Source organism: Podarcis pityusensis, assembly GCF_964106645.2.
Source record: "Podarcis pityusensis genome assembly, chromosome: 1".
Taxonomy (NCBI): Eukaryota; Metazoa; Chordata; class Lepidosauria; order Squamata; family Lacertidae; genus Podarcis; species Podarcis pityusensis.
This window is the reverse complement of record NC_138028.1, coordinates 48,965,980-48,990,352: the sequence shown is the minus strand read 5'-3', so window position 1 is coordinate 48,990,352 and position 24,373 is coordinate 48,965,980. Positions and strand designations below refer to the sequence as shown.

Sequence of the window (24,373 nt, the reverse complement as noted above, 5' to 3'; positions counted from 1 at the left end):
AATTTTACATCAGGAAATAGTGATATGCCCTGGTGTTTTGCTTGCACCTTACGACATCTCCTTATCCTCCTTATCCTAGCCTAGAAAAGGCTGCAAAGCAAAGACAATAATGACTGCTTTACTTGACTGAAATATGCTAATAAGGTATTATTACCTCAGAACCTTCTGGGACAGGGAAGGTTGGTTTAGTTTTCAAACCTTTGTTACTTGTACACTATTTGCTCCTGACCAGGTCAAGGAGGACCTTTTGAGGACAGAGGTCATCGTCCAGTTGATGTCATGAAAGACTAAAAGGAGCTTGGCATTTCTGGGGAGAAACCATGGAATGCCAATGCAGCTTGCCAACTTTACAACTCTAATTTTATCAGCCAACCAATCCTCAACAATCTTCTGCATTAAGAAAACTAGATTTTTGTTAAGAGTGAAAGCAAGTCCAGCACCCTAGCAACTATACAGGCAAGTGTATTTATTTGGTTATATATTTATCACCTCAATTATGAAATTTTTTGAATATTTTATCTCTAAATACTTGTTGTTTTCAGAACTAAAATTATGAATTGTTAAACTTTCTGATTAATCACCATCTTTGTTATGTAACTGTAAATCTAAACTAGTCAACTGATTTTGTGAGCATATTTTGAAAGTTGATCTCTAAAAATACTGAATACAGAAATTTAGTAAGAAATCACAATTTTAACACACATGCATAGCTGAATTAGCTTCACTAACAAACAGGCATGCACTGTCTTGTTTCAGGCAGGTGGGCAGGTTTATCTTGCTATGTCACTTATTTTTTTGAAATTGCATGTATGTCACCAGCTCACTCATTTTTTGTTTATTTTTAATCTAGACTATGATGTCTATATTTCTTGAATAGTTATATTGTTTTAAATTGATGCATACTGCTCTGAAATGTTTTTGCAAAAAATGGCATTGAAATATTTAAATAAAAAATAAATAGCATTCCAACTTTATTCCAAGGAGCTCAAGGTGACATACAGGGATCCAATTTATCCTCAGAAAAACCCTATAAAATAGGTTAGACTAGTAATAATTATTGGATCAAGGTCATCAAAATGAACTTTACAAATGAGTGAGGATTTGAGCCACTGAAGCCTTATTACAACATAGTAGACCTACACGTTTGCACTAGAATAGCCGCATGTATTGTAGTTTAGAAGCCTAGATGGTGGTCCGCCACCCTATTTCTTTCCCATCACACCCTGACTGTGCCCCTTTCCTAGAACTGTATCTGATAACATAGTATGTTTCTGAAGGGTGTGGTGTCTTCGGTCTACTTATAAAAAATTAACAATACCAAGAATTACAACAGAACCTGCCCCAACCACATATTTGCTAGTGATGATGGGAAAATTTGTTTGGTCCACTTTTTGCAGTTGTTGTTGTTGTTTAGTCGTGTCCGACTCTTCGTGACCCCATGGACCAGAGCACGCCAGGCACTCCTGCCTTCCACTGCCTCCCGCGGTTTGGTCAAACTCATGCTGGTAGCTTCAAGAACACTATCCAACCATCTCGTCCTCTGCAGTAGACAAACCCAATTCAACACTCCTGATCTTGCAGCAAGATTCTTGCTTAAGAATTAGAATGCAATACTAACTGGGATTACACATTTATTTATGATGCTGCAGGATGAAATGGAAAACTCTTTCTCAGCTATACTACTTAAAGCAACAGCTGTGGAGTACTTATTGTAATGCTCCCACACAAAGAGAATATTCCTTAGACCCAGAAATTAGGATGTCAGGGAAAGGGGTTCAAGTCTAGCCTTCTCTCTGAAAGCATTTTTAATGTCTGTTATGTGTACTGATGTTCTATTGTCTCATCTTAGGCCTTGCACTATGATGACACTGCTTCAGGACTCTGTTTTCTATAGATTGCCCCTATTGTGACATGACATTACCTCACTTCTAGATACCAGCCATTGCCTAGAGAAACTCTATAAAGTAACACGTGCTACTTGGCTTGGATCAAATGTTGGTGCCACATGTTTCCTTTGGTCTGGCCCTCCATGTAAGACATTACTCTTCTAAAATAAGAGAATAAGATACAGAAGCTCCTTTAGGGAGACAAAATATTAGATGAAAGTATGTAATATTGGGAATCAGATAAGTAGCACAATTACTGTTTGCAATTAAAGGGATACATCATTGCTTACTGGCCCAACCTATTATTTATTTTTAGTTAAATAATGTTTTAAAAACCCGGTAAGCTAATTGTTTTTATCTGCCTAATCAGACTTATGAGTTTCACTGATTACAATACGAGATCAAAACTACACCTACTGCATGCTTCAGAGAAAACATTGTTACTTAGTATTTTCCTATGGTTGAGCTTAAAATTATCAAAGTCAGGTATTTACGAGAACCCAGACTAGCTAAACAGCCCACCTGTCCTTTCTCTTCCACCTTTCCCACTTGCTGAGAGCCAATGTTGCCATTTTGATGCATATTTGGTCTTGCCCTCATCAAAGGGCCATGAACATGCATACTTGAGGTGCATACCCCGCTTACCCCTACGAACCATGTCTCCTCCAACCCCTAGATTACAGTGACCATCTTAGGCGAATATGCCCCAAAGCCCTCAAAACTTGTCACCAGCCCTGTATCTCCCTCCCTTGGTAACATATTTTAGGGTTGCCATATGTCCTCTTTTTCCAGGACATGTCCTCTTTTTCATGGGTATGTAAAATGAGAGTTGTCATAGCAACCCATAGTTAAAAGCAGAAGTCTGCAATTGTGTCCTCATTCTTGCTCTAGTTATTCACAGCAACTAGCACAAAGCTAGAAGACAGCCCACCCTCTTACAAGCTTGGTTGATCAAGGGAATGCCGTGGATGTAGTGTAACTTGATTTCAGTAAGGTTTTGACAAATACCTCCACAATATTATTGCAGAAAAGCTGGTAAAATGTGAGCCGGATGACATAACTGTTAGGTGGATTTGTAGCTGGTTGACTGACCCAACCCAAAGAGCGTTCCTCATCGTCCTAGAAAAAAAGTGACAAGTGGGGTGCCCTGGGTTCTGTCCTGGGCTTGGAGTTGTTCAACATCCTTATAAACTACCTGCATGAAGAAATTGAGGGGATGCTCATCAAATTTGCAGATAACACCAAAGTGTTAGCTAATGCCACAGAATACAAAATCAGTATTCAAGATGACCTTAACAGATTGTAGGACTAACAAAATAAATTTCAACAGGGACAAATGCAAGGTTTTATACTTGTAAGCCTGTAACACCAAAAACTAAATCCTAATCTGTATGGCCATATTCAATGTAGTGTTGCACCAGGGGTGCATCCATAATATTTTGTCTAATTCTATACATATGTTCCAGAATTCTTATCCAAACACATCTCAGTGTCATACCCACATGCATTATGCCACATGGGCGTATAATCCCATACATGATCCATGATGACAGGTGAATTGCAAAAAGGTTCAATTTCCAAATGTGTCCAGACTGTGGATCCTGAAATTCTCTAACATTAAATAAAATATCACAGACCCTGCAGTGCCCACATATATAATAACCCTTAACTGCATTGGGAGATGTTTCCTGTTGAAGAATAGAATAGAATAGAATAGAATAGAATAGAATAGAATAGAATAGAATATGACTAAGGATTGTTTAATAGTTTTGCCCCTTCTCCAACCAATTAGAGGGGGAAGATCACATCTGGGGATGTGTTGAATGATGTGCTGATGTTTGTTTATTAACTTTTTGATTTTCATAGATAAGCTAGAAAACTCAAAGGTGCATGTTATCCTCTGTTGTTTAATTATTTCCTGTTTTTGAAAAAGTTGCTTCCTATTAATATTGGACACCCTCTGGACTGTATTGTTGATAATGTGTTCTGGGTATTCTCTATTTTGAATTTGTTTAGGTAATGTTCTGGAGTCCTGAACAAAACCCCCAGGTTGAGATGAGTTCCGTTTTATTCTAATCATGTGACTGGAAGGGAGGCTGTCTCTCAAGTGTCTTGAATGAAAGGACTCATATATTAAAAGGAAATGTTTATCTGCAGATTTAGTATAATTTTTAACGCCCAATTGCCCTTTGGAAGCTTATATATACAGTCATGTCTAAAAGGGAGATGGCCTGTCTGTTATGTTGCAAACTAAATTTAACCGTGGGATGAACTGAATTAAGCCAATTGTCCAGGACATCCAAATGCTGTTCACTGGAAAATATATTAAATGTGTCATCTATATAGCATATTAAAAACTTAATATCATGAAAATAAGGGTTAGTGTTGGGATCCAAAACCCATTGTTTTTCAGATTGATACATGAATAAATTTGCCTCACTAGGGGCAAATGGTGAACCCACTGAAACAACTCTGATTTTCTAATAAAAATTGTGATCAAACCTGGGGGGGAAATCTTTTCTAAAATCAAGCCAATTCATTCCATCAGGAAGAAGGGAGGGAGAGGGTCAAAAGGCTTCCAAGCATTTAGAGTATCCTCAAGAACTAACCTCGCCTCATCCAAGGGAATAGGTAAAGGTAAAGGGACCCCTAACCATTAGGTCCAGTCGTGACCAACTCTGGGGTTGCGGTGCTCATCTCACTTTATTGGCCGAGGGAGCCGGTGTACAGCGGCCAGCATGACTAAGCCACTTCTGGCGAAGCAGAGCAGCGCACGGAAACACCGTTTACCTTCCCGCCAGAGCGGTACCTATTTATCTACTTGCACTTTGATGTGCTTTTGAACTGCTAGGTTGGCAGGAGCAGGGACCGAGGAACAGGAGCTCACCCCGTTGCGGGGATTCGAACCGCGACCTTCTGATCAGCAAGTCCTAGGCTCAGTGGTTTAACCCACAGCGCCACCCACGTCCCTTATCCAAGGGAATAGATGTGTACAAAGAGTGTAAATCTAAAGTGACTAGAATATCTGATTCCATCATTGTACTTTGTTCTATGATTTGAATGAAATGTGTAGTATCCTTAATAAACGTATCTGACTTACTAACATGAGACTGTAGAAAATGATCAACACATTTTGATAGATGTTCCAGGACTCAAGCCATGCCAGAAAAAACTAAATGACCAGTTGAGATTCCTATACTGAGGGGGCTGGACTAGATGACCCTCAAGTCCCTTCTGACTTTACAATTCTATGATTCTATGTGTAATAGCCTATGGGAAAGGCTCCTGAGAACATACTGTAATTTAGAATAGTAATAACTTCACTACATTATGTGCCTGGCAAAGATTTATAAATTTTCTTAGCTCTCTATGCTATTCTGAGTTAGCCTTTTTCCATGCTGTGTCTTATTAATTTCCAATGTCATTTTGTTCTTGTCTTATGTGTAGGCGTAAAAGCAACCGGAGTTTAAGAAGCCCACTAAACACACCAAATCTGCATTTCACATTCCTATTATGGGAGATCTTAAAAAAATTCTTGAAAGAGGAGAATATATTCCCTTGAGATCTGCTCCTGTGTTTGAAAGCAATTTTGTTCAGGTAACTAATTTTTTTAGAATACTACTGTTTAGACTGGCAACTGAGCAGAGCATGAATGCCTACAAATGCCACAGACTCAACTGTAGAAAACAGAGTCTAGTTTACCATGCCTGCAACCCTCCAAATTCCTATTCATGAAGCTGTCTCATGAGCGTTTGAGGGAAAATGTGTACACAAATTCAAACACCGGTGGTAGGTGTGCACTGAAGCCAGAGTGAAGTGGTAATGTGTATACAGGCTAAAACTTAGTACCTACAGATAGACTTCCATGAGAGCAAGGGAACTTTCCTTCCCTCCCCTCTCCCTGTGCACCCCCCAAATCCGCTCTGGCAGTTCCTCAACTCTCCAGAACATATTTGGGGATACTAGAGGAGTATATGGGTGGATGAGAGGGAGGGGAAATTCCAGTGGATAAATTCCAAAGTGTCTGGATCAATTTCAGTTAAGTTTCAAGGCTAACTGCCCTGGTTGCCTGAAAAGATTACCCCTGGGGCTTGTTTTGGCTTAGAAACTCAGATCTAGTTTTACAGGAATTGTAGAGCTGCACAGAGACGTGGGCGTACGGAAACAAGAGCTTCATCAACAGGTGATTTTTCTTATTTTTTATTTACCCAACTTTTCTTTGAAAGCCTCCCCCTAAGATGGCTAACAACACAGGTTTTTTAAAAATGTAGAACTGCTTGGAATAAAAAAGTAAAAAATAATAATCCAAAGCAATAGTAACTAAATTATCTCTACCCAGCCTAAGAGCCCTCTCAAATAGCCCCCTGAAAGTATTCACCAGCCATCCAAAGGAGAACAATAATGGAACCAGTAGGACCTTGATAAAAACTTTCCACAGCTTAGGCACCATGATCAGAAAGAGCCTCTCTCAACTGACAACCTGGCATAATTCAAACACGTATACCCCAGGCCAACTTGAGTGATCAGGTAGGTTCATACGGGGGGGAAACAGTCTGCTCTATGAATCTGCTCTATGCAGATGGTATTATATAAATAAAAAATAAGAACCAAATACCAAGCAGGCAATACACCCGATCCCAGACTGGATTTTTCTTTACCAGTGTCAAGTCCATTTGACACCAGTTCAGGACCTGCACATCTTCCTGAGATTTGATGGAAAGAGTGATAGAACAGGTGTCATCAGTATATTGATGACACCTTACTTTAAATCTCCTCTTGCAGTTTTATGCAGATGCTAAAAAGCATGGGAGAGGGGATTGTTCCCTGCAGCACGCCATGAACCAATAGCCACAGAGTACAACAGAACCTTTTGAAACCAGCTTTCCAGAGATGATGGCAACCATGGCAAAATAGTGCCTTTCCCATCCCATCTCAGCAAGGTGGCTCAAAACCATACCATAACATAGTTGATAGTATTGAATGCTTCTGAGAAGTCCAGGATGATTAACAGCGGGGTAACTTGCCTGTGGCCATGCAGACTCTGAATTCCCATTGTGTCAACTGTCTGGGTCATATCTCCATTCTAGATTTGAACCAGAATTGCTGGTTCAATCATCCTGATGCCTTACACAAATCAGGCTTATGACCTGCCAAATGTGTAGTGCAAAGGGATGTCTGATGATCATGGAGGCCATGAACTCCTGAGCTGAACCAGGAGTTTATCCTTTGTAAACTGATTTGAGTTTTTTTACAACCAAGTGGTGTATAAATTGTATGAAATAAATACATACATAAAGTGCAGAATGTTGAACCAGATAGTGTAAATGTTGATGTCCTGCAGGCAGGTTGGATTTGATTTAAATCAAATTGATTTAAATCATGATTTAAATTGATTTAAATAATTTTTTTACAGAAAGACTCATTCTTGCTGCTATAAGGTTTCGTTTTTGGAATAATAAATTTTCAGAGTAGTTTTTACAGTTATATCAAAAATTATTGATATGGTTATACTATTAGAAATACATAGACAGATAATTGTGAAATTATTGTGAGGTTTCGTAAGTTAACTGTTTATAGGGGCTATATCTCCCAGCAGCTCTGGCTTTAGAGAAGCTGGTCTTCCTTTTTCGGGGGGGGGGGGGAGATACAGTTGGTAGGCCTAGGCAGGAACAGGCTGGCTCAAAGAACAGGTCAAGGAGAAACAGGCTGGTGGAAAGCTGTAAAAGGGGAACCAAGGACTGGAGTAGAACTTCAGGGATTCCTGCTACAGGCCTGAAGTTCCAGGTAGAGACTTTATTGTTTGGACAATGTCAGGTGAGCCCTGGGAAGAAGGGCCTGGAACCAGTGAACTCTTATTAGTTGACTGGCAAGCACTTCAAGGTCTCGCCAAAGACAGATCCCAGTTACTATTTCCACCACCCCACCTTTGGATTTGCTTCTACATTCAGGTGCCTATTCTGTACAGTTAAGTATCAGTGCAGCTGTTGGAACCCAGTGGGATTGGGAAGAGGTTGCCAGCCCTGAAGTACGTTCAGCACTTGCCTCAAGTCTGAGTTGCACAGACATGCAACTGACTTGCACAATTATTGAAACAAAGATCCCAAGACTTGTGGAGTATTCTGGTCATAAGGCTGCACTTTCATTTTTACTGCTTCACACAGAACTTAGCATTTAAAAGGTAAGGGGTTGATTCTGTGTATATAAATTTTCAAAGGAACAATGGGATTAAGTTTTTTTCCTCAACTCTGTATGTTTATTTTATAACATTTTTCCTGTGAAGAAAAGGCATGTTATCTCTGCAGACACAAATTCACGCTTTTGAGAACTGCAACAACATGCATCTGTGAGAATATATTCTTGTTAGAAAAATTGCCCCAAATAATCTTACAGAAACCTCTGGAAGAGCATGACATTGTGAATGGATTGATGGAATTCATTTATCAAAAAAATTAAACATTGCATATAAAGCCTCATGCTACATAATTAAAAACAATTCCTTATTTCCTGATGAATAGCCTTTGGACTATAATTTAACTTAAATAGAAAACTATCTTTAGAAAGATTTTTACTCCAAAAGCATTTTGTTTTTATAAATCCAATTGAAATTTTAAAAAATCTGATTGAAATTTTTAAAAATCCATTTTTATTTTTTAAAAAATCATAGATTTTTATCCACCCTGCCTGCAGGATAGCAGTCATTGGGTTTTCCAGCATCACACTTGAAGCTACTTCCAACATTTCCACTATGTGGAAGCTTTTGACTTAAGTTCTTCTCTTTTCTCACATGCACATCTTTCTTGAACCTTCCTTCCCTTCCCAATATCATAATTGCAATACAATGTGTTTTCAGATGCTTTTGAAATAATATTTATTTTATATGCCTAAAATAACCTCTTATCTCTTTGCAGGTGAATAGAAGGGGTGAATCAATTTACCTTCACAATCGCCCCAACTATGTGACCATGGGCATTTGTGCCTCCAGCTCAAGCCAGTCATTGCCAAATGTGATGGTGCTTGCACATGCAGCTTCTTCGTCCTCCCAGGAAGCCATTTCAGCACGCCCAGCAAGTAGAAGGCAATCAAATTCTGAAGATGAACTAGTGCTCACCAGGTGAGTTAGTACTGAGGTGGCATGAAAAGACTGCAGATATTGCATAAATTCAAGTTGACTATTATAATTTGGTATGGGGAAATGGTAACAGAATCTCCCAATTTTCACTATTTCTACATAGTATTAAAATAGTAAAGTATCTATACATAAACCTTTTTCACCAATGCGCATCATGAATGAAATTTTCAGCAGCACAATTTGTCCAGTTGGTGGCACTCTTTTATTGATAGGATGAAAATATGTGATGTTTTCACCCCAACTCCAATGGCAACATTGTTTAAATGCCTGAATTTCTAGTACTACACAAGGGGATGGGGTGAGAAACAATGCCATGTCCTCCATCCATAGTTATAAGACTGGCATAAGACACTTATGCAGAACAGAGAGAAAGATCTCTCCCTTCTGAACTGAGGCTGACATCACTCAGGGCAAGGGCTTTTTCAGCTGTGCTAGCCCAGGTTTGGCTATACCCTCCCCAAATATGTTTCCCTTGTGCCAACACAACCATCTTTTCAGTGCCAGGCAAAAAATATTATTTACCCAGGCACTTTAGTGTCGGTTTTGAGATTTGCTTGGTTGCTCTTATCTTCAGACTGAGTTTTATTTAATTGTTTTATGCTCTGTATATTGCCCTGAAATCTGGTACGATGAAGGGCAGTGTATACATGTTTTAAATAAACAGAAATATAAGCAGTGCTGTTTTTTCAGCCAGAGGGTGCTGGGCCAACACTCCCCACTCCTTTTTCTTGACTTTATGTACTTCTGAGAAGCCCAAAACAAACATTTCAAGTCAAAACGGAATCTGCCCAGCGAGTGCAAATCTACACTTTTTTTAGATCTAGGACTCTATCTAGCCCTTAGCTGCTCCTAGCTGCAATTATTGAAGCTACGGGGTGGAGCCAATTCATATTTCCTTTTCTTCAATCTTGTCTCCCATGTAGCAGCAGCAGGCTTTAAGCTTTCCAGCCAGGCCTCTACCATTGCGCACACACACGTTTGTGCAAAGGCCCCTCCGAGCTGCCTTAGCCATCCGCCTGTATCTAAGAGAATGAGGGAGCTGGGGCTGTATTTATTTGACCTGCACCAGAACCAGAGGCAACCCACAAACCATCTAGGGAGACAGCTTGCCATAGTTTTTAGCACCTCCATGTACAAAAAGTAAAAATACTACAACAGGTTAAAATTCACGTCAACTTTCTAAGCACTTGGGTAGGCTTGTCTAAGCAAGAATGTTTTTAGTAGGCGCCAAAAAGAATACAATCAAGGTGCATGCTTGATATCAGTAGGCAGGGAATTCCAAAGTGAAGGTGCTGCCACACTAAACAATCTAAACACTGCGTAACAGGTATTATGTGGCACCTGTGGTAGTGCTATTTCCACTCATCAAAGAGGTCATCTGGGTACATGTGGGGTAAGGCAATCTTCTTGAACTTGGCCCAGTAGCAAATCACCAACCAGTGCAGATATCTGTGAAAAGATATTAAATGTTTACAAGGCCTCACCCCTGTTAGCAATCATGCTGCAGCATTCTGCACTAACTGTAGCTTCTGGATCAAGCACATGGGAAGCCCCATATACAAGTGCATTGCTGTAATCCAGTCTTGAAGTAACCAATGAATGAACTACTGTGGCAAGGCCATAGCTGTCAAACCAGTCACAGCTGATAAAACAAACTTCTAGCCACTGAGGCTACCTGAGCCTCCAGTGGCAGAGCTGGATTCAGAAGCATCCCCAAACTGTGAACCTGCTCCTTCATGGGGAGTTCAACCCCATCCAAGGTAGGCAGTTGACCAATTTCTCAGACCTGGCTACTCTCCCATACTGCTTTTGTCTTGCCAAGATTCAACAGCTTGTTTTTCTTCATCCACTGCACCACTGCATCCAGGCAATGACCCAGGGACTTCACAGCCTCTTCTGATTCAGATATTATAGCAAAAAGAAGCTGAGCATCATCAGCATACTGATAGCACCTTAGCCCAAATCTCCTAACAACTGTAGATATTACATGCCACCGGAGATAAGACTGGAGTCAGTCCTGAAGGCAGGGTTGGAACCATTGTAATGCAATGCCCACAAATCCCATTCCCTGGAGCCAGTCCAGGAGGAAATCATGGTTGATGGTATCAAAAGCCAACAAGAGATCAAGAAGCAGGAACTATATATTTTTAAGCATTGCTACCCCATTCTTCAAATGAAAAGGATCCCAGAGCAGCTTGCTTAAGAACTGTAAAAGCAAGGTAGTCCCAGGCCATAGAATTTTATTTTGCACAAATCTTCCGGATTTCAAAGAATGCTCCGCTTTCACCACTGTAGAATGAAATACCCGCTATGTCTTACCAATGCGGGCATTATTGTGCATATTTACGGTAATTTCTTGGCCATCTTATAGTTAAATAAATTACCTGTTTTGAATATTTATGAGTAACTTTTCCACTAAAGCCTTCAACAAGAGTAACAGGTAACACAAGTAACAGGTAACACAATAAATGGTGGGAATTTCTCCCACAAATGGCAGTTTCAGTAGGTGTATGTATGGAATTCCGTATTCTTAGTTAGCCCATTGTGCAAAAAAGAGGGCTACCTTGAAAAGGTACATAATTGGACAGGTTTTTCTAGTGACATTAGCTGATCCTTCTTTGTGGACTGCACAATTAGGCCAAAGTTCTCTTTACCAGCAGTGCAGGCGGTTGGGAGATCAGGGTGGATTGAAAAAGAATGCCATGTGACTTATTGCTGTGATATGCACATAAGTAAGTTTTTCTATGATAAAAAAACACAGTGGATACACTATGTGCCTTTATTTTCTGTTGCCTACATGTAACCCAAACTGACAGTGCACAGCGGCCTTCTTGAAATATTCCTCCATTTATTTCAGTCAGTTCCCTACTCTCTTGGATCCCATTTTCCTCTCACTTTATGTAGTGATTCAGTGAAGTACAGCTAGCAGGAATTCACACAATCATTTTCTTGTAGGTTCTTACCCTTGAAGTTTGTAGACGTTACTGTTCACAATGCTAAGAAAAGACGCATCAAACTGAAGCTGGTGAGTGGCCGTGCCTACTACCTAGAACTCTGTGAGCCACTACAGAAACAGCCCCAGCTCTTCCGACAGTGGGTGCGGCTCATCAGTCTACTGAAAACTAAATATAAAACTTCTTCCGTCAATACCCTATATAAAGATTTTAAGACTCAGGAGGAAAACAGAGCCACAACAAGCAAGGCACTACAAGTGAGTGCTATTTGGGTATATAGCTTAAGATTGTTGAAAAAAAGGTGGGGAGAACCTTGAGCACATAAAATGGTAATTTTTTTTGTAAAGTGTAGTTTTTAAAAACCTGCATGAGCAAGCTCCTGTTGGTTTGCCCAATGCCAAGAAACCCATCCTGCACAATGTAGTCCTAGATATGTATTTTGTGTTTTCATTTTGTATTTTTATGCTGTAAACCGCTCTGTGATCTTTGGATGAAGGGTGATATATACTGGGTTTCTTTTTCACTTAATTGTTTCAGACTGTTTTGAGTGTGTGCCAGTTAATCACTGTCGTCACTTTGAACACACTTCTCCATGGCAAGCTCAAAGAATGTGAGTGGGACTGATTCTGTACTGAGCTTTTAACATATGCTATACTCCCTCTTGTCTTTGTTGCTCCCAAAGGGATACAATCAAGCAGAAACTCCCACAAAACCACAAACCAGCGAAGAGCCAATAATAAAACCAGAAATAATCAAGAAAATGCCTTCAAAACGAGTCACCATTTCTGATATAGTAGGTCCTATTGAAGAATTTCCTAAGAGCCATAGCCAGGCCACAGTTTCTTCTGACAGCTGCATGAAAAATCCCAGTGCTGCAAACTCAGAAAAACTGAAGTATAGTCAAGAATTAATGAAGAGGACTATCTCAAGGAGTAAATCTAGGTATGTGATCCATCATAATCATTATCTATTGTTACACGCCACCCACAATCTCTGCCAAGCGATAGCAAGATTCCAGGGGGTTCCAGGTGCTCAGCCAGGGTTGCTGGAAAATTGAGGTGCGGTGGAGACTAGTGTCTTTATTTTACACATATTTACAGCTACAGCCTTCACTGGAGGGGGTACAGAACATTATGCCCCAAGAGTGTACCTCATGGCTCCTCTAATAGATTCAGTGAGCTTAGGTTCAAAGCAGCAGCCAGTCATAGCCCCTGGTGTCCTCCAGCCAGCACCACTTGGAGTTCTCCTTACTTCCCCATTCTTGTTCTTAGAACACTTTACCAAAAAAAAACCTGTATAAAAGGACAAGTTTTTTTCTGACTCATATCACACCCACGTTGACCTGGCAACCTCCCCCTCAGTTTCCTGTAGGGTCTTTTGTATTGTAGATGGTTTAATGTCAAGCTCAGCCTGTCAGCTCTGATTAAACCCCAGCACCCAAGAAACTAGAGGTGGAAATCTGGCATCCAGGGATCTGGAGGAATCCCTGTTCCCCCACTAACCCATAACACAATCTTCCAGCATCTATTCCAATTTTATTTTATGTTACATCATGTTTGTCTGCTCAGTAACACAGCCTTTCAAGCTCTTTATTATTTCCTTCTTTATAAAAATATTTATGCAACAATATAAAAACATAAAAACAGACAATAAAATCATTAAAAGGTTAAAAGCAAGTTAAAAGTAAAAAATAAAAACAAGAGACTGCTGTGGGGGATGTACCGTACTTTTAATTGCCTGCATAGGCCTGGGTGAATAGAAAAGTTTTCAGCAGGCATTTTAAAGTTAGCACAGGGACTTCCGGGTCAGCGCCATTGGTGAATGGCGGAGTTCCTCCGACCGGAGGAACGGGCTCCGTGAAAACTGGGTCTTCCCGCCGCGGCGAAGGTGGGGACCCGCTAGAAATCCCAGGCGGAGGAAGCCTGGGAATGTGGGGTTCGGCAGGGCACCAGAAGCGCCCCCCTACTCACGGGGAATCCCATCTAGGGGCTCCGGAGCGAAGTGGGGTGAGAAGCGCGGTGCTACGAACTGACTGCTACTTTCACGGAGTGAAGCCGCACAGCCATTGCCGGAGAGCGCTGACTTTTTCCTGTGGACAGTTGGACTTAAAACAAGTACCCGTGAGTAGAAACGGAAAATTGGATCAAGAAATTGTTTTAATTTGGTAACGAAGCGGGAAGGTGTAAACAGGAAGTCCGCCTTCCGTTTCCTTGTATATAGACTAAATCAAAAATTTTGCAAGCTAAAGCCGGGAAGCTGTCAAAAAAGGACTAAATTTCCTTCATTTAGAACCACTGAAACCCCCCTTGGAAGCAGGAGAAGGGGGGGGACTCTGTTTAACCCTAGCAGGAGAAGGAGTGAAGAAGGATAAGTTTCCATCGTCTCTAACCTGGGAACGGGGTGTCAGAGACAGAAACTGTTGCTGAGGTTCATTGACGGTGAACGTAACATTTTCACAGATAGCTAATGAAGAGAAACAAGTTGATTCCAATGTTGCCTTTTGCATCTTAAAGAAACAAAACATCTGAAAAACGTCTGAAATATCTGAAAAATGAAAGTAACTTTCCTTTGTCTTTAAAAAAAAAATGGCTACAAGTAGACTGTCTCCTCTAGAGGGAGCTTGCTAAATTGTTGTTGCAGCATATTTGAGACCCAACATCTGTGAGATTAAGACTGTGGGAACAGACTTTTTCGACCTTGAACGAAGATGAGCTGGGAAAAGGACTGGTTGCTTGCTCTATATAAGACAAATGCTTTGCTGGAACAAATGCATGAAAAGATGGACTTGATGAATGAGAAAATGGATTTGACTGTTGTGGTTAATAACTTTGTTACAGAAATCATCCAAGAACCTTAGAACCCAAAACTAAGAATTTGTCAAGAATGTATAACTTGCTGTTGAAATGGAATACTCAGGATGAAACGGTGAAATCTGCTATGATTAAATGGGCACAAGATGTTGGACATAATATTATGTTTGCTGACTGGGAACAGTTATGGACCACAGGTATGAAGTTTACGGCATGTAATGCCCTAAGAGAGAATATTATGAAAATGATATACAGGTGGTACATGACCCCAGTCAAGCTTGCAAAAATCTATCATTTGCCCGACAATAAATGCTGGAAATGTAAAGAAACTGAAGGTACATTCTTCCACCTTTGGTGGACGTGCCCAAGGATTAAGGCTTTCTGGGAAATGATATATAATGAACTGAAAAAGGTATTTAAATATACCTTCTTGAAGAAACCAGAGGCCTTTCTTCTGGGCATTGTCGGCCAATTGGTGCCAAAGAAGGACAGAACATTTTTTATGTATGCTACAACAGCAGCAAGAATACTCATTGCAAAGTATTGGAAGACACAAGATCTACCCACTTTGGAAGAATGGCAGATGAAGGTGATGGACTATATGGAATTGGCAGAAATGACTGGCAGAATCCGAGACCAGGGAGAAGAGTCGGTGGAAGAAGATTGGAAGAAATTTAAAGACTATTTACAGAAATATTGTAAAATTAATGAATGATAGAATGATGTTGGATAGTAATTAAGCGGTTTCCAGCTGTAATGCTCGTAAGAGAATATGAAAAAAGGGTTATAAATGGGCTAAAATCTAATGGTAAGGATTTGCTGAACCAATAAATTGAAGTGGAATACAAAAAAGGGAGGTACAAGGAGGTCCGGGAAACAAGCTAAAGGAAAATAAGTAATAGAAAATATGTGTGTTTTTAACTGTTTTTATTTTGTATTTTTCTTTTTTCTTTCTCATTTTCACTGTAATATTTCAAAAAACCTTAATAAATATCTTATTAAAAAAAAAACAGAAATCATCCAAGAACCAACATATCAATCTGCACCGACTGGGCAAGTGCAGCTGATAATGGAGGAGGATGTGGTTGCACCTCAAATAGTACAAATGGAGAGACCCGAGGCCCCACAGGAGCATAAGCCACTGTTATTGAAGACTGAAGTTGGAGTGGGCCAAGGGGAGTCTGGAAATGAGGAGACTTCTAGCTTTGGAGAGATTCTGAAATTTGATTTTAAATTCATTTTGGATTACATCGAGGACTGTGGGGAGTGGGACTGTGGGGAATGGGTGAGCTGGATGAAGGGTGATGGAGATAATTTTGGGTTGGAACCCCCCAGAGACCTACTCCTCAATGAGAAAGGAAAGAAACTAAGACAGAGACCAACAAGAGACAAGGAAAAGGGCAAGCACAAACAAGATGAAGAATTGCAGAAGGGACATGGAAGAGATTTAAGGGCCTCGGACATAAGGCTTCCAGGTTGATGGACTAGACGGAATGGACAATAAGGATTGACATGACCCGAGACCAGGAAGAAGAGACGCTGGATGATGATTGGAAGAGAATTTATAATGGAATTTTTTTATTTTAGAATCAGCTAATGAATATTAGGGAAAATGTGGGAATGAAACTATACGACTCTAGTAGAAATGATATCAGGAGCTATGTATATTTGAAATTTAAGATTTAAGTCTTAAGGCACTTAGGGGTAAGATAAGATTAAATAAATTAAGGTAATTTGAATAACAGAATATGGGGAAAGATGGTAAGGATTTGTCGAGTTAATTATTAGGTTAAATTGTCAAGATAAAATTTTATAACAAAAATTGAGAAAGATGGAAAGAATTTGCTGAAATAATTACTAAACTAGAATACAAAAACGGAGGTGTGAGGAGGTCAATGAAACAAGCAAATGGAAATGATGGATTTGCAATTTGGGATTTGTGTTTTTTTCTTTTTCTTTTTTCTTCTTCTTTTTTTACCCTCTTTTGCTGTATTGTTGTTCATATTTTGTGTTTTTTTCTTTTTTTATTATTGTAGTGTTGTTTTTTGTTTTTTATTTTTCTTGTAATTTTGAAACTATTAATAAATATTATTTTAAAAAAATAAAAAAAAAATAAAGTTAGCACAGAATACACCCGCTGAACTTCTATTGACAGGGTGTTCCACAGGACTGGACCAATGACACTAAAAGCTCAGTTTGTCATTGCTGTCAAACTAATCTAATCAACTTGAGGATTTATTTAGGAATTCATTATAACATACAAAAAGTTCAGCTTCATAGGAAGCTCCTTTTTCAGAATGTAGGATCTCAGTTTTAGACCCAAGATGGACATAGCCTTGTTTAGAGCAAGATACCAAAACACAGATAATCAAAACCAAGTGTAGCAAGTCTCAAATTATGGTGAGCTTCTGCACAAAAATATTACCAGGGTCACTGATAATTTTTGAGCAGAGAGCTTTTAACTTTACAAGTCAGTTATTTCCATAGAACAGAAACTTACAATAATGTACTAGGTCATACAGACTTAATAATCTTTGTGTTCTTTAAGATATTATCTTTAATCACTGTTTGGCAGTGGGTGGAGGAGAATCATTAACAAAAGGCACTTGATGGGCACTTGATATGTTGAGAACTGATGTGATCCAATCAATGCTATATAGGAGTTGTAAGACCCAAGTCTAACTCCCAACCTTTTCACAGATTGAATAGTCATTTTCAAAAGTGATGCTAAAATCACCTTTTAGTGTCTAATGTACCACTTCCAAATGTAGCTAATGTAGCTAATGGGGAAAAGCCATTTTAAAAGTGAATGTACTTTCTGGTCATTGTGGCTCCTTTCTTCAATTAATGGGCTCATTTCCCCCTCTGTAAAATAGAAAGATTGCTATTGGCATTTGGGACTAGATGGCTGTGCGGTTGAAGCTATTAACTGTGTCATAAAATGTCCACATGGATTTATCAAAATGGGCCATGGATCTGAAAAGCTGAAGAACTACAGATCTGTGATATTTACATTCCCACATATTTTAGCAAAGGCAGCACAACTATATGTAGCTAATTGGGAGTAATTTGCCAGTTTTCACAGTTCAAAAACAGAACTAAAGGTTATGACGGCAAAAAGCAAAGCCCTCCCCTCCCACTCACTGCTTCATCTCTGGAAAAAGTCATGCTTTATTCAGTAAGCATGGAGGTGGGAAACTATTTGCTTAGATGTGTACAGCCCTGAAATAGAAACTCATTTCAATATTATTGCTTTCAATTGAAGTATCATTATTATTATCTTTACTGTTTTCAGGGGACAAGAATTTTTTTCTATTACGGGGAAAAGACTGCAGACTGCAGGTATGAATGACATTTGAAATGATTTTTCCCATTCTGCCCTCATAGCTATTATAGTTATATTTTTCCATATGGGAGCCATAAACTGAAAAATTATCCCAATAAGTGGGAGGTGCCACTGGCGAATGGTCTGTCTATTCAGCTTAGTGGTATTTCATCTTTTCTGGGTTATGCAACATGGGAATTCCCCATCTTCAGAGGTGTTTCTTTGGGAGCTGCTGTCACAGCTGCGGCAGGTGGTGAATAGAAAAACGACCTTTGTTATTGTGTTCTCCCAACTATAGAACACTCTCACTTGCTGCTTAGTTTAATGTCATTCTGGTGCTTGGAAAAATATTTATTTTCACAGGCATTTTTGTCTTGTTTATCTCCAGTGCCTGGTTTTTTTCTGCTTCTTGGTTTTGTTGTTTTATTATCATGCTTTGATCTTTTTGTTTCACTGTATTTTTATATTTCATTACAAGCCACCTTGGGACAGGTTTCTGTAAGGTGAGGAACAAAAATTTATAATAAATAAAAATAAAAACAAAGGTAAAATGTAAAGGTAAAAGACCCCTGGACGGTTAAGTCCAATCAAAGGTGACTAATAAAAACAACACCTGTGTTGTCTCTGTGAGTTAAACAGTCATTACCCTTTGGAATTCAGCCACACAAAAATATATTTACACGTCCAACACTCTCTGCTGTATGTCCAGCATTAGGGCAATGACATGTGGAGACCTATAGTGTCACAGGTCATTTGCAGAAGAGTTTTGTAATACTTTCTCCGTAATACTTTTGTAATACTTTCTCTGTATGCAATTTCTCCTTCATTCTCTCCTTCACTTAGACAGACTTACAGCATTCATGTAGTGCTCATACATATACACAAAGATACATCATGCACATAACCCTCTCATCTGCACTCACATGAACAATTTTTTGCTATCTTTCCTGAGATCTGGTGTGCATGTGGTTTAACTTCTGAGCTGTGAGGATGTTTACAAATATTCCATAACACCTCAGCAGCTAAGCCAGTTCAGTCAACTGAAGTCAAAACTTCCAAAATAGCTTCAGAGGTTTGAAAGACTGCATTTACTTCAGTGTTTCTTTTTCTTTTATTGATTTCATCAGACTTCATCAGCCAAAACTACCATCTGTTTACAAATCTATGGATTCTGTGCTTTACTCTGATACCTGTGGCACTGCAATCATAACAAGTGCCCTAAAACATTATACAAAGCTAGCTTTTAATTTCCTGATAGGCATATAGATATCTCAGGCATCTACTTATGTGCTGTTCTGTGCATCTATCTATATCTGAAAGTGTGTAGCATCTATGCATGATGAAGAAATGGAATTGTGCTGACTTTGGAAGCAACTTTTAAATGGGGAATAAAGCATAAAATTCAATGTTCTAAGTCCAGTTTGTGCAATCTAGACCAGCACACATTTGGACAGTACAGTAAATACTTGGTTTATTGGAGGACTATGCATATTGCATTTCAACTCCATGCAATTAATGAGCAGAAGCTGGGCCAGCAGAGCAGGGATTGAGGTGGGCACAGGCGTTCTTCCCCCACCAAAGGTTTGCAATATATATTTTCAGAAATACATATATGGCATTTGAGTAGTTTATGAAGTCAATATTTATCTGTGAATCATATTTAGTATTCAGTAATTATATTTTTAATTTAATAATCTTTTACTACCTAATTCACATCAGCTTTGATCAGGCAACCTGAAGAACTCTAATTATCTGCTTACCTGTGACACTACTTGCTTCTCATCAACAAAGTATTTTACAGCCTGTCACCTCAATCTAGAGAGGGTGATTTGCCTGCAGAAATAGTCTTCTGCATGTGGATTATGTTATCTCCTATGCATGAAAAGCTATGTGTACATACACACTTGCAAAAGGTGATCATAGAATCATCTAGTCCAACCCCTTGCAATGCAGGAATCTCAGCTAAAGCATCCATGACAGATGACCATCCAACATCTGCTTAAAAACCTCCAAGTAAGGAGAGTCAACCACCTCTTGTGGGAGTTTGTTCCATTGTCAAACAGCTCTTACTGTCAGAAAGTTTTTTCTGAATGTTTAGCTGGAATCTCCTTTCTAGTAACTTGAAGCCTTTGGTTCGAGTCCTACCCTCCAGAGCAGGAGAAAACAAGCATGTTCCCTCTTTGATGTGACAGCCCTTAAGATATTTGAAGATGGCAATCATATCTCCTCTCAGTCTCCTTTTTTCCAAGCTAAACATACCCAGCTCCTTCAAGGGCTCCTCGTAAGGCTGAGTTTCCAGACCCCTGATCATCTTGGTTGCCCCACTCTGCACACGTTCCAGCTTGTCAACATCCTTCTTAAATTGTGGAACAATTAACAACCCCTTCCAGTTTGGTGTCATCTGCAAATTTGATGAGCATTCGCTCAATTCAGTGCTCTCAGCTTTGACAGTGTCCATTACTTGTATGTAATGGAGAGACTGAATCCAAGCTTCACTTGTGGGGGAAATTTGATGCCATATGGGTGGTGTATTTTTTGGTTTCTTTGCCATTATTAAATGTATTGCATCCTTATGAGCACTCACTTATAACTGGAATCAAACCACAAAAAATTCAAAGAGGGTTTGAGAAAAGCTTCAGTTAGAAAGGTAACACAACCAATGGATAGAAATGAAAGTCTGAATGTCAAGCTGTTCACTGTAAGTCATCATGGCCAATATAAACTCAATTCAAAGAGCCAATGAAGAATTGTTGAATCTTACAGCATCTTGTGAATTTCTTTTTGTTCCTTCTTTCCCTGAGCATAGCAAAAGCAATCTAAGCCCATAGTCCTGTACTTCAAAGCCCCCTTTCAGACACCTGGAAAATGCTTACTGTACAAAGGGGGGAGCATGCTTTGCTGCTGTAATCTCCCCTCACAAACACACAATTCAGTGACTGTGCAGAACCTCTCCAAAATGTTTGGAAGGCACTAACAGTATTTCATTACATGCCAATGTAAAGGTCAGAATGTGGAACAATAAACATATGAAAGTGTGCAGTGTCATATGCCCATTTTCTTAGCTTAACATAACAAGAGTAGTTTAAATTCCATCATGCAACAGTAACATTTTTGTGCAACATGCTCGGTGTTAAGTTGAAGAATGAGGGCATTACAGCCTTTTAGAAATCAATTCATTTATGATTTTTTTTTATTGTAAGCCTGTATGCATACAAACTATGCAATTAACTTAAATGGAATTTAAGTTCTACATTATGTAACCATAATTATATGTGCCTCCTGTGGAAATAAAAAGATAGTACAGGCATTTCCCCTAGTGTAAACTATATGTATAGTTCCAGATACCATGATTACTAGAAAAGCCAGGAAATTATGTATCATTTTCTCTCTTGCTCAAAATGGAGAATATATAGTCCCACTATGAGCATTCCAACAAAGAATAAATCTAACCACATGTGCAAGAGTATAGAGAGGTGCAGAAAACGTTATTCAATCTCAGATTGGAAGAGGAGGGATTTGCAGTGGCAGACTGAAATGTTACCTTTGCTTGCAGAGTAAGCTATATTATATAAAATATTGTACCAAAAATATGTGCCGAAGTCATCAGCACCAGAATTGCAATTTAGCCAGTTCATTGTCTGAAAAATAGCACCAGCATCAAAAGCAAAAAAATAAGTCAAACTTGAGTTCTTGAGTCATTACCCTGAATTCACAGTCACTTTCTGGTTACTTGAACAAAGTTTCTGGTACTGAGAGAAAGGAAAACAAAATGTTGATGTGTGTTTTGTGCTTTTTTTCATTACACATCTATAAACTGTCAAAAACTGACTCTTCCCTCATTTTCTCTCTCTCTCTTCACACTGTTGCTTTTTCTGCACTCTTTAGCTGTTTCTAGTATAACTGCCCCACTTCTGATTAACCTTTCTTTCCCCCTTCTATTCTAGGTAATCTTGCCATTTTTTTGTTTCGTCTTACCGCCACACCTTTTCCTCATTTCTTTTCCATTTTCCACTATACTATTCCCCAAAAAGGATATTCTGCCGCCACCACCCTGCATGCACACTCATAAGCTGTGTATTTTTCAGCTGTGTTCACAACTTTTCAGTAATAAGATCTAATTTTCATGTGATGCTTCATGTAATTCACATTATTATATTTCACATTACTATTTTCATATTACGTCAAGCAGCCGAGACACATGACAGCACCCTGAATCTGCCAAAGACATATGACAGCTCTCTGTGTTCTGCTTCCTTCCTCTCTCTCTTTTTCTCACACACTCTGTTATCTGCTTTCCTAGGCTGCATTTTCCTCATGTTCCTCCTGTTTCTTTACAGGGATCCTAAAGAATGTCAGTAAGCCAAGGTAGTTTTTTACAACTAGCATTAAAAATGGATCTCTGTACATCTGATACGAAAAGGAAGCAAACAAACAAGACACTGAGCAAAAGAAGAGAACAACATGTTCAGATGGGGATTAGAAATCTAGAAACTGTAGAACTGTTCCATTCTAATATAATAAAAATAAACATGGTTAAAACAGTAGTGCATATTTCTTCTTTTGCTGAGTATTTCACCAAACATTAGCAACATGACTCTCCACTGACAGTTCAAAATTGTAATTTTCTTTTTAAAACACTTATATTACAGGAAATTTGATGTAGGTATATCTTAAGTTCTTTTGCTTATCAAATAAACTTGCAATATGCTATAGTGATGCATATAATGTCATAATCTATACGAGTTCGCAATGCACTCAGACCATGTGAAAGAGAGGAAAAGATTGGCAACTAGTTTTGAGAACATGCAATAGTCCCTTCACACTTACGTTGTCACAAGAAGGAGAATCACATTAGAAAGGTAATGTACCTGGACACATCCCCAGGATCCACATTAGGCATTGCTGTTAGGCCTGTACAATCAGGAATCCAGAACTCAGAGAAAGCCTACACATGAAGAGGTCTACATACATAACCTTTCCCTTATTCCATTCTTCACATGTAGACACCAGTGATGAGGCCAGTAATGTTGATACTATATTTTTCTGGGTCATTAATGTAAAAATGAACTGTGAAGTACTAAAAAAAGACCACCCCAAACTGAGTAAATTGGCAGTAAAATGGCACATGCAATTCAGTGTAAAGTGATACATGTTGGGGTAAAAATATTGATTTCACATCTATGCTCATGCAGTCTGAACTGGCAGTGGCTGCCCAGGAACAATACTTTGGGGTCATGGTGAATGGTTCAATAACAATGTTGACCCAATGTGCAGCAGCTGTTAAAAAGTCAAACTCCATGCCAAGGATGAAATTGAAAATAAGGAATTGAAAATAAAACTACTAATATAATAAAGCTACTATACAAATCTATGGCATGGCTGCATACAGTCCTAGTCACCTCACTTCAAAAAGGATATTGTAGAGTTGGGAAGGTTCAACAAAAGGTAACCAAAATGATCAAAGGGATGGAACAACTCTATGCAGCAAGGTTACAACATCTGGGGCATTTTAGTATAAAGAAAAGGCGAGTAAGAAGTGACATGATAGACATGTATAAAATTATGCATGAATGGAGAAAGTGGATGGAGAAACATTTTTCTCTCTCCATCATAACACTGGAACTTAGGGACATCCCATGAAGTTACATGTAGGAAGATTCAGGACAAACAAAATAACTTCACACAGTGCATATATAAACTATGGAATTTGCTTCCACTGGAGGTAGTGATGGCCACCAACTTGGATGACTTTTAAAAAGGATTAGACAAATTAATGGAGGATAAGACTATCAATGGCTACTAACCACCACGGCAATGTTTAGCCCTCACTGTCAAAGGAGTCAATATGCCTCTGTATACCAGTTGCTGGAAACCACAGAAGGAAAGAGTGTTGTTGCACTCAGGTCCTACTTGCAGGCTTCCCATAGGCATCTGGTTGGCCACCGTGAGAACAGGATGCTAGACTAGATGAATCACTGGCCTGATCCTGCAGGCTCTCATGTTTTTATGTAGTACTGCAGAAGGGGGACCAGAGGTGTGGTGTCACAACCCCATACTATGTGTGATCCCCCTTCATGTAATGCCCATGTTGAAAGGGGCCAATGAGTCAACACATTTCCACTTTTGGGAGGAAGCCTGTCACTTGGATGAAGCCTGTCACTTAGCTTCTTCTGTTAGAGAAGGTTAAGATCAGTTGGTGGATATTGTTCCTACATGGGTGTTTGCTTGTTAATAAAATACCTGTTCTAAACTACTGCATTGATTCTGGA

The 24,373-nt window shown here is 39.2% G+C and overlaps 1 protein-coding gene and 1 long non-coding RNA gene across 6 annotated transcripts in view; one reads left to right on the top strand and one right to left on the bottom strand.

The window, feature by feature from the left end:
- The first annotated feature begins 186 nt into the window (after positions 1–186).
- On the top strand, positions 187–22,643 carry GARIN2 (golgi associated RAB2 interactor family member 2). Of its 4 annotated transcripts, XM_081021412.1 has the most exons (9): positions 189–456; positions 1,850–2,031; positions 5,334–5,483; positions 8,795–8,997; positions 11,971–12,226; positions 12,652–12,911; positions 18,075–18,121; positions 21,990–22,048; positions 22,442–22,643. In XM_081021412.1, the coding sequence occupies exons 3-8, from the start codon at positions 5,400–5,402 to the stop codon at positions 22,046–22,048; spliced, it is 909 nt and encodes a 302-aa protein (XP_080877538.1). In that variant the 5' UTR covers positions 189–456; positions 1,850–2,031; positions 5,334–5,399; the 3' UTR covers positions 22,442–22,643. The 4 variants fall into 4 exon arrangements, with proteins under 4 accessions (XP_080877540.1, XP_080877538.1, XP_080877537.1 ...); XM_081021414.1 differs by lacking the exon at positions 1,850–2,031 and having other exon boundaries at positions 187–456; positions 11,971–12,040; XM_081021411.1 differs by lacking the exon at positions 1,850–2,031 and having other exon boundaries at positions 190–456.
- Positions 10,208–24,373, bottom strand: part of LOC308485658 — a 28,911-nt gene continuing 14,745 nt past the window's right edge. For both annotated transcript variants that reach the window (XR_013990666.1, XR_013990667.1), the window contains exon 3: positions 10,208–10,464. This is a non-coding gene — a long non-coding RNA (uncharacterized lncRNA). The remainder of the gene's footprint in view (positions 10,465–24,373) is intronic.